The sequence below is a fragment of the Amphiura filiformis genome, chromosome 20 (assembly GCF_039555335.1).
Source record: "Amphiura filiformis chromosome 20, Afil_fr2py, whole genome shotgun sequence".
Taxonomy (NCBI): Eukaryota; Metazoa; Echinodermata; class Ophiuroidea; order Amphilepidida; family Amphiuridae; genus Amphiura; species Amphiura filiformis.
The window spans coordinates 2,692,412-2,707,558 of NC_092647.1; the positions used below are offsets into that span (position 1 = coordinate 2,692,412).

At 37.2% G+C, this 15,147-nt stretch overlaps 1 protein-coding gene across 1 annotated transcript in view; it reads right to left on the reverse strand.

Moving 5' to 3' along the window:
• The window catches only part of LOC140142761 (dolichyl-diphosphooligosaccharide--protein glycosyltransferase subunit STT3B-like), a 170,409-nt gene that overhangs the window by 74,123 nt on the left and 81,139 nt on the right, over positions 1 to 15,147 (reverse strand). The window contains 1 exon segment of the mRNA XM_072164750.1: positions 693 to 781. Within this exon segment, the coding sequence (XP_072020851.1) occupies positions 693 to 781 (89 nt within the window).

The following is a 15,147-nucleotide window of genomic DNA, read 5'->3' on the forward strand; positions in this document are numbered from 1 at the left end:
GTGCGCTCTTGAAGCAGCAAAATCCCTGAATTGTTGTTTAATGGTTTATGGAATGATGTGGGGCCGTAGTGGTCAGCGACAACCTGTAAAGTGTGCTGTGGATCAATGCCTAGGCATTGTGCCTGTGCGTAGCGCACTATAAATCACTGCGCTTTTTTTCTTCTTCTAACTGAGTTAGTTCAATCATTAAATTAAGACTCCAGTGCATTGGCGTTTATATTACATTGGGGACAAAGTGAATTTCAGGGGGGGGGAAATCAACAAATTTTGCGCAAAATTGTAGCAAAAAGTGGAAATTTACGTAAATTTGGGTTTTTTCCTCAAAAGTGGGGGGGGGGGCAAGAAAAATATTGGAAGAAGTGTAAGATACCTTCCCAATGCCATCCCCCACCCAGTAGCGCTGCCACTGCACACTATATATAACTGCTTTCTTATTTCAAACGAAATTTTTATGCCTTGTCATAAACCTGTCATAGAGGAATGCGATACTGAATGCGATTTAAATCAGTCGGTATCATCTCACAATAACAATTCTGCGACAGCGGAACGGAATGCGTAACTTTCACAAGTCAGACATATCATTGTTATCTTCCTGTATTACCAAAACGTCCAATCCGGTCAGCAGCGCTGCATTCGTCGATCGAGTATTGTGTTACCACGGTACATGACACATAATACACTGGAATACATACCCATAGAAAATATGTGAAGAGAAGAGCAAATATAGCAATGCCTTCATTATCATAGGAGCCAGCCACGGAACGAGAGATGTACCCAGGCACTGCACAAAATAAAAAGAATAAAAAGAATAACAATTACATATTTTTAAGTTACATTATTTTTTATTAAATATAATTTCTATCACTGATTAATTAGTGATTGGAAGAAAGATGACATCGCTGGTCTGGCAAAACCTCGTAACTCAAATAGCTGCTTGGTGTTAAATATGAACAATATAATATATTGCACTGTGTATGTTTAACACATAGCAGCTATTGGATTTACAAGGTTTTGCCAAAACAGTGATAATAACAAAGACAAGAGAAGATATCTTACACTTCCCACAATGCATTTTTTCCATTTCAATTTTCTGTACTGATTTGATATCTAGTGCAACATGGGTCGATAGTGACCAAATGTACCTCAATGAACAGAGCACATCCAGATCTTGCAAAATGTGTTAATTTCTTGACTACTAACTCATGTTTAGCCAGACTATTCTCAAAATGAAAAAGTAATGGAAACTGTAGTACCGTACTGACGTGAGTATAGTCCCACCTTCGAGTAAAGTCCCACCCCAAATAAATTTTTTTTTTTTTGTAAGTTATTTATTTTTTCGGCTTTGGAGTGTCCCAGGACCTAGACCTAAATGCTAGGATCATTCATGGTTGACCTGTTTTGTATTTTTAATATGAAAATTGATACTTGGTATTCATGTCATAATCTATTAATGATTTCAAAATGCATTCAAATTCAATGCATTTTGAAATCATTAATAGACTATGACATGAATACAAATTATCAATTTTCATATTAAAAATACAAAATATCTTTTTTTAAATTTTTTTTTTTTAGGTCAACCATAGGTCAACCATGAATGACACTACAAAACCGAAAAAATAAAAAACTTAAAATTTTTTTATTTTTTTAAATTTTTTTTTTTAAATTCGAGTATAGTCCCACCCCCAATTTTGACAAATGTTCACCCAAAAACGGGGTGGGACTATACTCGCGTCAGTACGGTAATAGGAGTGTCATGTGATGAAATTAGGTGAAGAAGGGTAAGAAATCTTCTCTGAACCAAGACCACTGCAAAAAGAAATACATGTACAAATTAAAGGTGAATGATCCTATTGACAGCCTTATCCCCATTTTTATTCATCAAAACTGAGATTTTGGTGTTAGAAGAAAGCTCATAATAAAATTTAACACCCGAAATATGTTTTGAACAAAAAAAAACAGTTGTAGTAACCACAATTGCAAGTATATGTACTATCCTATGGGGCATTGTTATACACATTAGAAAACAGAACATTACAACATCGGCCCGCGCCCTTTAAAGTAGTAATAAACGTTCAGGCATGTGCAATTCACAAAATGATCTGAAATAAGACTTACAAATTAATTAAAATCTAATGGCTCTGTTTTCTTGTTGAAGTTAAGCAGTCTACTTTGAACCACTCTTTTCAGAGCCACCACTTCCAAAGATAATGGACAATCTACTTGGGGAAATATCAGTGGGCAAGACAATAACCTGAATCCTGGCCTGGCCCTCTCGCTCATGTGGTAAAAGTTTAAGGGAATATGGTAGGATTTAGGTTGCTGTGTGGGCAAGGAGCAGCCTAGACTTAAAAAGTAAACATGCAGTTAATCAGTGCTGTACGGTGCAAAAACTGATTGAGGAGCCAATGGCTCCTAACTTTATAAATTTAGGCGCCCAAATTTTGCTCCCAAGTAAAAAAACTGAGGCACCAACGCACCGTATTCCAACTTTTCTCAAAGTCATTCTGCCACAATGTTAAATCTACGTTCAATTTTAAGGGGGTTTCCCTGTCACAGCCACATGTTGCGTTGAATGAATCATAGCTGCTGTACTCAATCTACATACTCCATACACAGCATGTACAGTGTAGGCGTATAGATATGTTTTCCAGAAAGTCCCCATTGAGATGTCATGATATTCATAGCCGTACATTTGTACTATTGAACACTACATTATTTACACGTTTTGCATTTGCTGGCGAATAAAAGCTTCAACAGTTGGTCGCCATTGGCGCCAAGGATTGAAGGTTTAGTCGCATCAGAAAAAATCTAGTCGCCAATGCGCCTAAATTGGTCGCACCGTACAGCACTGCAGTTAATCCACACAGTTTGACTGTGAAGAGCATTTTTTTCCTCTTCACCATTCTGGATTAGCTCAGACTATGTACGTTTCTTCGTTCATCCCGTTGCGACATTCATTTCTTGGAATTAAGCACAAAACCATCTGTCAGTGAACAAAATGTTGTTTGACAGTACAGACTGAGTTACATTGACGCTATAATTGGCTATTCTGATTGAAATCCTTACACCCTTTACAGAAGACATAACCTTAATCTCCCACACAGGGGGTGTAAATTTCAAATGGAATCACCCATTCAGGTAATAATTGGCTATTCCAGTTGAAATCCATACACCCCTTATGGAAGACATGACCTTAATCTCCCACATAGGGAGTGTAGATTTCAAATGGTGTCACCCATCCAGGTAATCCCATTTGAAATCCACACCCCCTGTGTGGAAGATTAAGGTCATGTCTTGCATGGGGGTGTGTGAATTTCAACAGGAACAGCCCAATAAACACGTCTTAACCAATCTGTCTGACAGTGTTTGGATAGGAGGAGCGATAAGGTGTAGGGAAGTATTAGATTAAGGCAAACTCAATACACTAGGATCCACAACATGCTCATCTATCATGGCAGTTCTTTGACCCCAATACATTTGTACATTCATTGAATGACCTTTGAAAAATTGGGTACAAAAACCTCATACTCTGAATCGTGAGGTCAAATTTGCATTATAACTGCTTAAATTGAGGTTATTGAACTATGCCATTGGGATGAGGCCAATGTGGTTCGTAGTATTAGATTGAGGCAAGCTCAATACTGCTCTCCTGCAAGTCTTGATTGGATTGACATTGACATACCATGGGGACAACCCAAAAAATTGACGAGGTAAAAAAAAATGCTTGGTTGCCCTCCGCGACCGACCAAAAACAATAAGAAATCTTGTGGCAGGTTTTTTTCCCAATCCAATCACTTTTTTAAAAGAAACCTTAAATTTTGACAGTATCAAGGACATTTTGTGTTTTTTATTCACTAAATGCATATTTGATTAACAACAAGAAGTATTTCCATTTAAATTCAGTCCAAAAACACACAATTTTTTCCATAATATGTGACGTGTCATGTCAAAAGGAGACACTTTTGGGAAGGATCGTAAATGGAGAAATAGCCAAAAATCTGCCCAGGCTGATTTTTTTCACAATTTGGGTTTGTTGCGAATTTGTGATGTTATTATTGTTTAAAATATTGTCTGATAGTTTCAAACCAGAATATAACTGGCATCTTGTATTTCTCGAGACATTTTTTGAGGTAATTCCTACTCTCAACATTGTCAATAATATTTTTAAAGGCCGATATCTCAATTTCCAATTTTTTAATACCATAACTTACGAACTCAATATCTTCGCTTTGGAATGTCCAATTTTATTGGGAAAAACGGCGTTGTGGAGCAAATATCTCTTTATTTAAGATATGTAAAAATCTCAAAATTGATAAGCTGCCCAAAAGTGTCTCCTTTTGTCAATACTAGCCTTTTCAAAATGGAGGGAAAATGGAGGAAGGGCACAAGAAAAAAAAAAGTAAAAAGGATCAACCTACCTCCAAATTTTTGTCTTGGAACGGCAAACAAATTTTTTTTTTTTTGGCCTGATGCCCGGTTAAGAGAAACTAGGGAGTTAGGGCAGAACTGCCAACATTGGTCTATGTAAATGCAGAAGATTTTTGAGACCCTTAAAATGATATTCCAAGGCTACTCAACTTTTTTTTTGCAAAAGAACAGGACAGTGGGCATATAATTGATTTTGTTTTGATTTTTAGCCAGATGGCTGTAAATGCAGAAGATTTAGCCAGATGGCTGCAAATGCAGAAGAATAATATCTTTTGCTGAAGACAGAAGATTGTCAGCAAATGAGGAAGTCTTCTGCAGGATCAAGAAGGGTTGGCAGCTCTGTTATGGGGTTCAAAATGTTGATTAGGGCAGTAATTTATCCAGTGCTTTTAAGGTGGTTCGAAACGATGTTTCTGGAAAACAGAAACTGAATTTAGAACCATTTGAATAGATTGAATAAGTTAAGCTAAATACACTGAGCAAAATAGTTTTTGTTTGAAGGAAATCGGACATACGGTTGTCAAGATATACATGTTTTTAGTTTCTTTGTATTTCTTCATTTTTGCCAATATATTGATGAAGTTAATGAGGAAAATTGGCAAAATGTGCTCATGAATATTCATGTTTGCCAATATTATACCAATATCTTATGAATAAACCTTCATACTACTTTTATTTTATATGATTTTGACTTGAAACTTTGCCAATGTGTTTCTATGGCCTAAAACATTAACATGTGATTTTCCATATTTGCATAATTAATTAGCATTATACAAAAGGCTAATTAATTATGCAAATATGCAAATTAGATGGGCGGGAAAATCACATGTTAAAGGTTTAGGTCATAGAGACACATTTGCAAAGTTTCAGGTCAAAATTCTTAAAGGTAAAAGTAGTTTGAAGGTTTATTCATAAAATATTGGAAAAATATTGGCAAAAATTAATATTAATGAGCACATTTTGCCAATTTTCCTCATTAACTTCATCAATATATTGGCAAAAACAATAGAATACAAAGAATCTTTCAACAGCAATATCTCAAAAACCGTTTGTCCGATTTGGCTCAAATTTTAGAATTAAGATTATTTTGCATATCTCTCTGCAACAAGTCTATTTTAATCTCAATCAGAGCAACTTGATTTTGCCTTTCGTACCCCCTTAAACATCTATGTTATTTTAACCGACTTCCAGTTTTGTTACAGATGGAGAGGGAGAAGGAGGGGGGAGGGGACCAGCTATGAAATAAACTAGTTACATTTATATGACTTCATCAATCTTTCGGGTTGTCCCCTTACAGGTGCCTTTACAAACCAATAAATCAATTCATTCATGTGTGTATGTCTTGGTCTTCATGTTGATACATTGCATATTGGCTGCGCAACTTATAAATGTTGTTCAGCAACTAAATTTGGCTTTCTAGCACAAGTGCTCAATTGAGAATATCTAGTTCAATACTGCTCACTACAAGAAATACAATGTTTTGTTAAATATTTCAAACACGTTTTTAAATACTTGGAACACGTTTTACAAAATACACGGCTGACTGGGATGTAACATATAGGGTATAATCACAATAATCCCAATCCTATGATAACAGCTTATAGTAAAAAAATCACTATCCCTTTAAGCCATACTTGACATTCATCCTCTACAGTTTGTTCATATTATTATAGGCAAAAATTACAAGGCTTTGTTACTGCGTGTGTCAATTAAGTCCCAACTCATGCTCGCACAAGCATGCGCTAGTCACATATACGCAATACAAAACTAGCGTAAGCACTGCGCCCAACTGCGTGCACACCATTTTATATTAATACACAGTGTTTTGAGTCTTATTTCTCCACCTTATAAGCCGAACAAACTTTAGATACAAAAATGTCACATCTACACGGAATTATCCACCTTCAATGTAAAGTTTGTTCTTAGAACTGGAGCGTTGTTATCGTAATCTCACCAGCCACTAATGCTACATGATATATAGTCCAGCCCACTTGACTGAGCCATGATCAACTAGACATGAAAGTAGGAATGAAATCCTAACTGAAATGAGTTGTGTCCACACACATTGCCTTTGCTGGCTGAACCCACAAGTGCCGTAGTTTGATTTTCTTACATTTTCCAATTGAAATCCATACCCCCTCTGTGGAAGACATGACCTTTAAACATCCCAACAGGGAGTGTGAATTTCAAATGGGGTTACCTAAATGATTGACTCCATTTGAAAACTATAATGAATTGGCTAACTGTTGGCTAATTCAGTTGGGTCTCTAATCTGCAGCACTGAAGGAGGAAATGGATCGTGCTTCCCTCCTTGCATCCGATGGTCCAAATACCGCACGGCTGTTTGATATATTCATTCATTCATGGTTTATTAAAAGACACGGTAGCAGCTAAAAGCTGAATTGCTGTGAAATTTACAATCATTAAAAAACAACAAAAAGCATGACATAGATTTAAATATCAGAAAATATCACTTAGACGGGTACTACACCCCCCGATAAACCCGTGTCCACTCTCGCATCCCTCCCAAAAACCAACAACACAGTGGCAACAAAAGTCATGCACATCACAGGGGCAAGGAATCCAACCACCACACCGGAATCTCAGTGACCCAAGACAAGCGGTCCGTTATTCATGATAAGAAATAAGGTACCGATAGGATGTACCCCGTTTCCCATCATACACACTGAACCGCCCGTCCGAGCCACGAAACCCCAGTGCAGCCATTGGACTCCCCGCCCCAACAACATACACAACCCCCGCCACCAATGTGCTACTACTTTCTGAGACAAATGCAAAAATAGTCACAAATTAACCACAGGGGTGCAGTACCCCCTTAAAGTACACAAAATAAACCAAGGGGCGAAGCCTCATCCTGTAACCAGAACCCACAGAAAGAGCGGTCCGCAGCTAAAAGTGCGGTCAACTGGACCTGGGAAAATGGTGGAAAGGAGGTGGTTTCACCCCAAGGATAAAATTATTCAAATAGTAATGACCAATAAATATGATATTGCACGTGAAGAAATACATTATTCAAAATAAATAATAGTTAAAAGAAGGAGTCGTGTTGGGGCGAGTCATCATGATCCCAGAGGGTGAGAGAGAAAGAGATGGAAAAAAGCACCAAACCCCTAATGAGGGCATGACCACTCGCTCCAAAGCAACTACACCAATAAAACATATCAAAGCATACAAGAAGATCAAAAGTTTAAATACTATTGCACGTATGGAATATATATAAAAGATGTAACACAGGCATTGTAAACAAAAGCGATACATGGTTAAATTGTTGAAATGCACATCAGGTATGAAAACATCACTATAAAAATGGTTGGTACATATTGCAGTTAAGAGTTCAGCAGTCTGGTTAGGTAAGGTATTGCACTATCATAGTATCGTTTGGTTTTCCAAGTTTGGGTTGTAAGTTTGTGAGCTCCACGCAAGTTTCTGCCATGGGCAGAACGCCTATCAGTAGGTAACCAGTCACGGAAGGTTGGGTCTTCAAGTAATTTTTTGGCAAAGTCAAGCAAAGCAAAGTATATAGAATTGGCTTCATTATTAACTAAATGCAAACTATAGATGGCGCTATTGATCCTAAATCATATTTCTTTATTTGCAAGGGTTAGGTGATTAATACTGCCATTAAAACAGCTGGAATAGGTGAAACAAGCAACAAGGAAATTTTATAAACATATTTCATCAAACAATAAATGGAATTGTTTGTATTAAAAGCTTGAAAGAGTAATTTCCAGTAACTAAATAGCGCCACCAATTTTGTCATTATTTTGAAACCTCGGGGGAGGAACAAAAAGCCTTAAAAATTACTATAAAAGTGAATAACTGTGTTAAAGAGGGGAAATTAAAGTTGAGAACGACTCAAAATCATCTGTATACAATAGCATGATATCACTTTTAGCTGTTTAAGCCTAAAATTTGGTTGTACATAATGTTTTGTTTGGAAAAATAATAAATGATCCCATCAAACAACCGTGACCGGTCAGTGAACTAACTCAAGTGACATGGATACTCTTACTAGTCTCTCACACTCCTACTTCAAGTCACATCTTAGCTAATCGGAAAACAAACCTTACTGGGGACAGGTTGGTTATCTGATACGGATGTCGCAGAAATAAAGAGCATCAGGGCACACAGCGACCTGTCGTTAGCATGAATGAATTCCATTTTACTACACACCCTCTCAGTAACAGGTCTCCGATGGCAAGTGTTGATTTCACATATATATACCAAAAGAATTCACAATATTTCTGTTTTATAACCCATTTGAAATCAACATTAACAAGACAATCTTTGACTAACTTGTAAGTTAACCAACTTGTTAGGTAATCGTCTTGCTCATGCAACATGAACATCAACAAACATTCATCACAAACTAAGCACTATTGCTGTAATACAAGATGAATCAAGCCCCCTGAAAAAGAATGCCGACATCAAAAATAGGGACAATATGAGACAATTTTATTTTTCATTTTCAGTCTATTTTACAAATTGACCTCAAATGACCTTTGACCTATGAATACGACCTTGAACACCGCGAATACATGAAGGATCCCATAGTGCAGCAATGACCCAGGTTTGGTTGCAATAGGAATTGAACAGTTCAGAGACCAAATTTTAACCAAAAGCCTTAAATAATTGTTGATGGACACACTAACTGACAGACACACAACTCGTGATGCCGTAAGGTGATTAAGGTATTTTCCTCCGGACGACCTAAAACACTACGATTTAGGAACATTTTGATATTCCCGAGTCAAATTACAAACATGAGGTAAAAAATAAATATAACACAGGAAACAATATTGATTGAAGTATTGAGATTCCAAACTTGGTATAATGCTCATAGCAAATTATCAACACATAACTGCTATCTACTGAAGATAGCATTTTCTCCAGACACTGGCAAGGACCAAGGTAAATGGATGCTAAAGTAATTCTTCTTTCTCATACTTGCGCTTTTGTACTGAGGACCGTCTGAAATATTTCCACCATCAGGTAAAAGCTTTGCATTATGATTCCACGGCCAAATTTCTAATATCATTTTGTGACAGCTACAATGCTACATGTAGAAAAAGGCCCGTGGGGATGTGTGGCGAATCTGATTTCACATACCTTCATTGTACATACACAGGTTGTAACAGTCTTATTTGACTAGATTTTCATTTTTTTATTCGGAAACTGATACTTTTGAATGCACACATCTAACCTTGCAGGTAATTGCCACCAAACTGAGAATCTGTCCTATATCGTTATACCTGGATATATTTTTGACCAAATAACTGTGGAGGTTGGGAGACTTACACACATTTTATGCAAATCATCCACAATTTTTTATGACATTTAACCTCTATCAACCAGGGACTGATTTTGATATCACAAATAGGGGATCCACTCTCAAATGCATTTTTAATTTATTTTGCTTTTCTAGAGAAGCGGGGATTGTAACCGTTTCCAGGAACATCCCTGGTTGAAATGTTAAGTTCCATTAAAAAATCCACATTCCAGGGTGATTACACACACGCCAAACCATTTTTGGCTATTCCAGAACTTATAGGCACTCCCCCTAAAGAAAACATGGGATTCCCAAAATCTTTCACCATTTTTTGCTCTGGGGAATCCCCCCCCCAAAAAATGGTCACTATTTTCACAACCCCAAAGAAGACATGGGAATTCCCAAGAAAAAGACACCTTTTTATTTTAGGCTTGGGAATTCCCAAAAATGTTGGCAACATTTGCCAGTCTTCTTTAAGGACACTGAGAATTCCCAATCTTTTAATCATTTTATTGTCAAAATGGGAATTCACATTTTTTTAAATAAAATTTTGGTCTGGGAATCCCTAAAAAATTATGGTACAAATTTACATGTCTTCTTTAGGGGGGGGGGGCATTAATTTCTGGAATAGCCCACTAGCATCACCCTAATCACCAATAGCAGGAATGCAAACATCCTCAATTCTTTATCATTCTCACCAAATGGCAAATCGGATGCTTTTAACTCATTCACCAAGGTATTATAAAGTGCTCCGAGCCTGATCAAAAACTTCTGTGAATCCTTATTATCTACAAAAATACCCCTCCAGGGATCAGCTATTGATCAGTGTCTGCTACATACATTCTAATGCGCAGTGATAAGGAAGTTCAAATACAATACTGGTGGTCACAATTTTATTTTATTTAAGGTGACGTGGACTGGTGCCTCAGCAAGCGATTATAGTGAAAATATCATGTAATTGACCAATCAGAGGCAATGTTAGATCGCCAGGTAGTGCTCAGGATGTCTTCCCTACAGGTTGTGACTATCTCACCCAAGCATTCATTAGATGATATCTAGATGTGCCATTTAGCATACATATCACTCGTCAATACCACTCTCTCATGCCACGTTGTACTGATATCAATGCTACACACTTGCTTTCTATTCCTCTGTTTTAACTTATTTTTATTCGCTTGTAAATATTTGTACAAATGACATCTTCATTCCTTTCTCCAAACATTTGGTTTTCTCATTATAATAATACACTTCGCTTTTGCATCTTCTCCGTGATTGGTTTGTAAGGGTGTGAGCGAGTCCCGGGAATTCGAGTCCCGCCCGAAAATCCTATTACCCGGGAGGAAATTCCCTGCCCGGATACCCGAAATAAAAAAAAAAAAATAAAATAAAAAATTGAATTTGAATGCATTTTGATATCATTAATAGAGTATGACATGAAAACTATGTATCAATTTTCATATTAAAAACACAAAACAATGTGCAAAATTCAATTTAAAAAATTTTTTTTTTTAGGTCAACCATGATCCTAGCATTTAGGTCTAGGTCCAGAGACACTACAAAACCGAAAAAGTTTTGTTTTTTTGGTTGCAATTTGGTACCCGTTACCCGCTTCGAAAAATGCGCCGGTACCCGGGCACAAAATTACTATCCTATTAGTTCTTCCATTGAATATCTGCCTGAACCCTGTCTGCATCTTCATCTTTGCACTTTACCTACTCCTCTATCTGTAGATTGCGTTTTTTGCCGGGGCTTATCTATCTGTCAATCCAACTGGTGAGCTCTTGTATTATAATTTACAAGTGCATACAAATCCAAAGTTTGTCACTTCTTTCTGTCTGTTCATCTTTCTGATTCTCTTCTCCTTTCACACTCTATCCTTACTTGTCTCATCATCTCTCTCACTTTAATTCTCCTCTCTCTTCATCTCGCTCTCTGACTATCTCTATAATTCATTCATTCTCACCTCTTTCTGTGTGTTGAACTCTCTCCTACATGTATTTGTATCTCTCCTCTTTTCTCTCTCTCTCTCCCTTCATGTTTTACCATCTCTCTTTCATTTTTATTCTCCTCTCTCTTAAGCTCTCCCTACTCCCTATCTCTCTTCAGCTATCTCTCAAGGGGTGTCACAATCAGATAAGGGTGTCAGGTTGGTTTAAGATCTGTCACATTGGATTAAAGGGTGTCACAGTAGATTAAGGGGTGTCACAGTGGGTTAAAGGGTGTCATGGTGGGCTACAGAAGTGTTAAGGTAGTGAGCAGGCAAGCGGTGGATGTGATTGGGTAGTCTCAGGCATAACTATCAGTGTTTGCTCAAACGCAGTTGTGGCATCTAGTTCTCCTCTCCCTCTCTCCCTTCATGTTTTATCATCTCGCTCACTCTCTCTCCTATCCTCATCTTCTCTCTCCCTATCTTTCTTCATCTCTCTCTCTGATTATCTCTATAGAATTCATTCATTCTCACACTCCCTTAGTGTTCATCTCTCTCCCTTTCTCCTCTCACCTGATCCTTTCATTCATCTGTACACATTCATCAATTTCTGTCCCATATCCAGGTTTTATTTATCTACAAATCTCTGCACTTTTTTTATCAACATCTCATTTTGCCATTACATGCAAGTGTTCCAACTACACCATTGTCTGGGTATAATTTGCCTGTCTATAGGCTGACTATCAAAATGGCCCTTTGGTGTTTGATTTTCGCTAAGAGCCAAAATGTCACTTTTCAATAATTTGCTATCAAATTCATATTATATCGCGAATTAAAAAATCAAAACTATAATTTGCTATAAAACTTGTATTATAACGCGAATTAAAAAAAATCAAAATTATTTGATATCAGAAGGACATTCCTCAAATTCAGAATGCAATTTGGTGTCTGATGTGCTCTCAGGTGCCACAAATATACTGTGCAAAGGTGGGTGACCGAACCTGTATGTAAATGTTATGGCAAAGTATTATTGGTATCCTTTGATCACAGCAAAAAAAAAAAACAAAAAAAAAACAACCTCATGATCCGTATAAAATGGCATAAAATCTCTGATGCTGTTAATTGATAACCAACACCATGCAGTTTGAAAGTGCAGCTGTTATAGGCAATTTTCATTCCATTTATTGTTTTGTTTGTAATTTTGTATGCTTGTGTGTGAGTGTGTCAATCCTACTTCGATCGTCAAACTACAAGTTCTACAAGATGATTGGAAGTCACAGGGCTTGTCTTATTTTCCTTAGACTAAATAAATCTCTACTTGACATCATTCAGAAAAGCAGCTCAACCATTTGCATGCACGGTCAACTTCCATGTGTTTAACCCCATGAGAACTACCTACCGATTGGCCAAAATGAATATTGTGTACAATTTTGAACCAATCAAGGAGGGTATTAATAAGATCATCTGCAAATGCAAGTTTGACCATAAATAGTTTAAAGCCTAGTTATAATTGGCAATTGTAATGAGCATTTTAAGTGATCAACTAATCAGAAATGCTGTTAGATGACCAGTAGTGTTAAGGAGCCATGCAAAATGATAAAATAAGAAAAAAATATATTTTGTAGAACTGTTCCGCAAATTTCAAGAACTATGTGTGAAGGCATTTGACAACAAAATATCAAACAAACAAAATAATAAATTGACTAATTTGGCATGAATCCAACTAGAGTCCCTTGCAACCTGATATAATAAGCTATTCCAGTTGAAATCCATACACCCCCTATGGAAGACATGACCTTAATCCTCCACACACGGAGTGTGAATTTCAAATGGAATAATCCCCCATTCAGGTAACCCCATTTAAAATGTACACTCCCTGTGTCGAACATTATGGTCACATCTTCTATAGGGGGTATATGGATTTCAACTCGAATAGCCCATCAGGTAACCCCATTTGAAATTCACACTCTGTGTGTGGAAGATTAAAGTCATGTCTTCCATAGGGGGTGTAAGGATTTCAACTGGAATAGCCAAATACTGATTAGATACACAATTTGTTCTCTCTTCTTGTCTTACAATTATCCTACATTTTGTAAATCCCAGCCAGGCTTATTTTAGAGCTGGCGACCTAAATCTGCGCATCAGCACGCTCCACACGTTTCTTTATCAGGTGCGTAATTATCTTGCTCCAACACCAATCTGATGTAGTTCGGACTGTTTATTGTTTTATCCTTATAATAGTCTTGCTTGTTTCGGAGGCAATCCAAAACTTACAGTCTTTTGATGAGATGCTTTTACCCACATCTAAGGAGGATTTAGTGCAAGGAAGCATCGACATTTGCTGCCCGCCATCATGTGTGTACAACATACAGGGTGCATCAAAAAGATTGGTACCCATCAATTTTGATGTTTATTGAACAGTCTGCCTCTTCCAAATACAACAGTGGATACTCTTGAAATTTCCAGAATGTATAGTTTATGAGTTGTTTTACAATTAATCTACAAATTAATTGTATCTTATATTGAATTTTGATGCATCGGACTCATCCATAATCAATGAAAACTGATGGGCACCAATCATTTTGATACAGCTTGTAGAATGCAGTCAAATGTCTGTAGGGCAGATACGGCATTCTTACACTAGACTCTTGGTGATTTTAGAAATCGTACATCTCCTGGATCAAGTTAACTTTCATTCAAGTATCCTGTTCCAACAACATCGGGAACATGTCACTCATTCGTTACTTCATTGGAGACTTCTAGCTTTAATAAGCCTGGGTTGACAAATTTTGGCAAAATCAAGTCGGCCCACAGCAGAGTGAAATTGTATCGTAAACACTTGTGTTTATTTATGACAAATCAAAACTCCCATCATACCAGAAATCAGTTTTTTTTTAAATTTATAACATTCGGCCGAAGCCAGGCTAGAAGCCCAATAGTGCTCAGAGGCTACAACATTTAAGGGATGCCATCCAGATATGACGGGACAGGGATATGGGAATAGGTCCGATTTTAGATGCAGGAGGAAAACCGGAGCACCCGGAGAAAACCTGCGAGGACGAGCATGGATCGGCAACCAAACTCACATGTGGCACCGCAAGAAATTGAACCCCGACCACAGCGATGAGAAGCGAGTGAGAAGACCACTAGTCCACTACACTAACCCACCCTCCCTAAATGCCAGTGTGGCATCAAGTAATTGCCATTCAAGTATTCCATTAACTGCAAAAATCAGGAACATTTCAATCACTCAGACACTTCAGGCTTAATTTCAGCTGGTTTGAAAAATTCCAACAAAAATCAGACCACAGCATGGTGAAACTCTATAGTAATCAGTAAGACAAATTATGACTTATGAAATGCCGTCACTATAATTATTAGAACTTCATAACTTTTTACAGAAATAAATAGGTTCTCATCTATATTTTCACAAGCTAACACTGTTTTGCTAGTAACAAAGGGCTGCCAACTCACTCCGCTAGAAGTAACATGCAAGTTT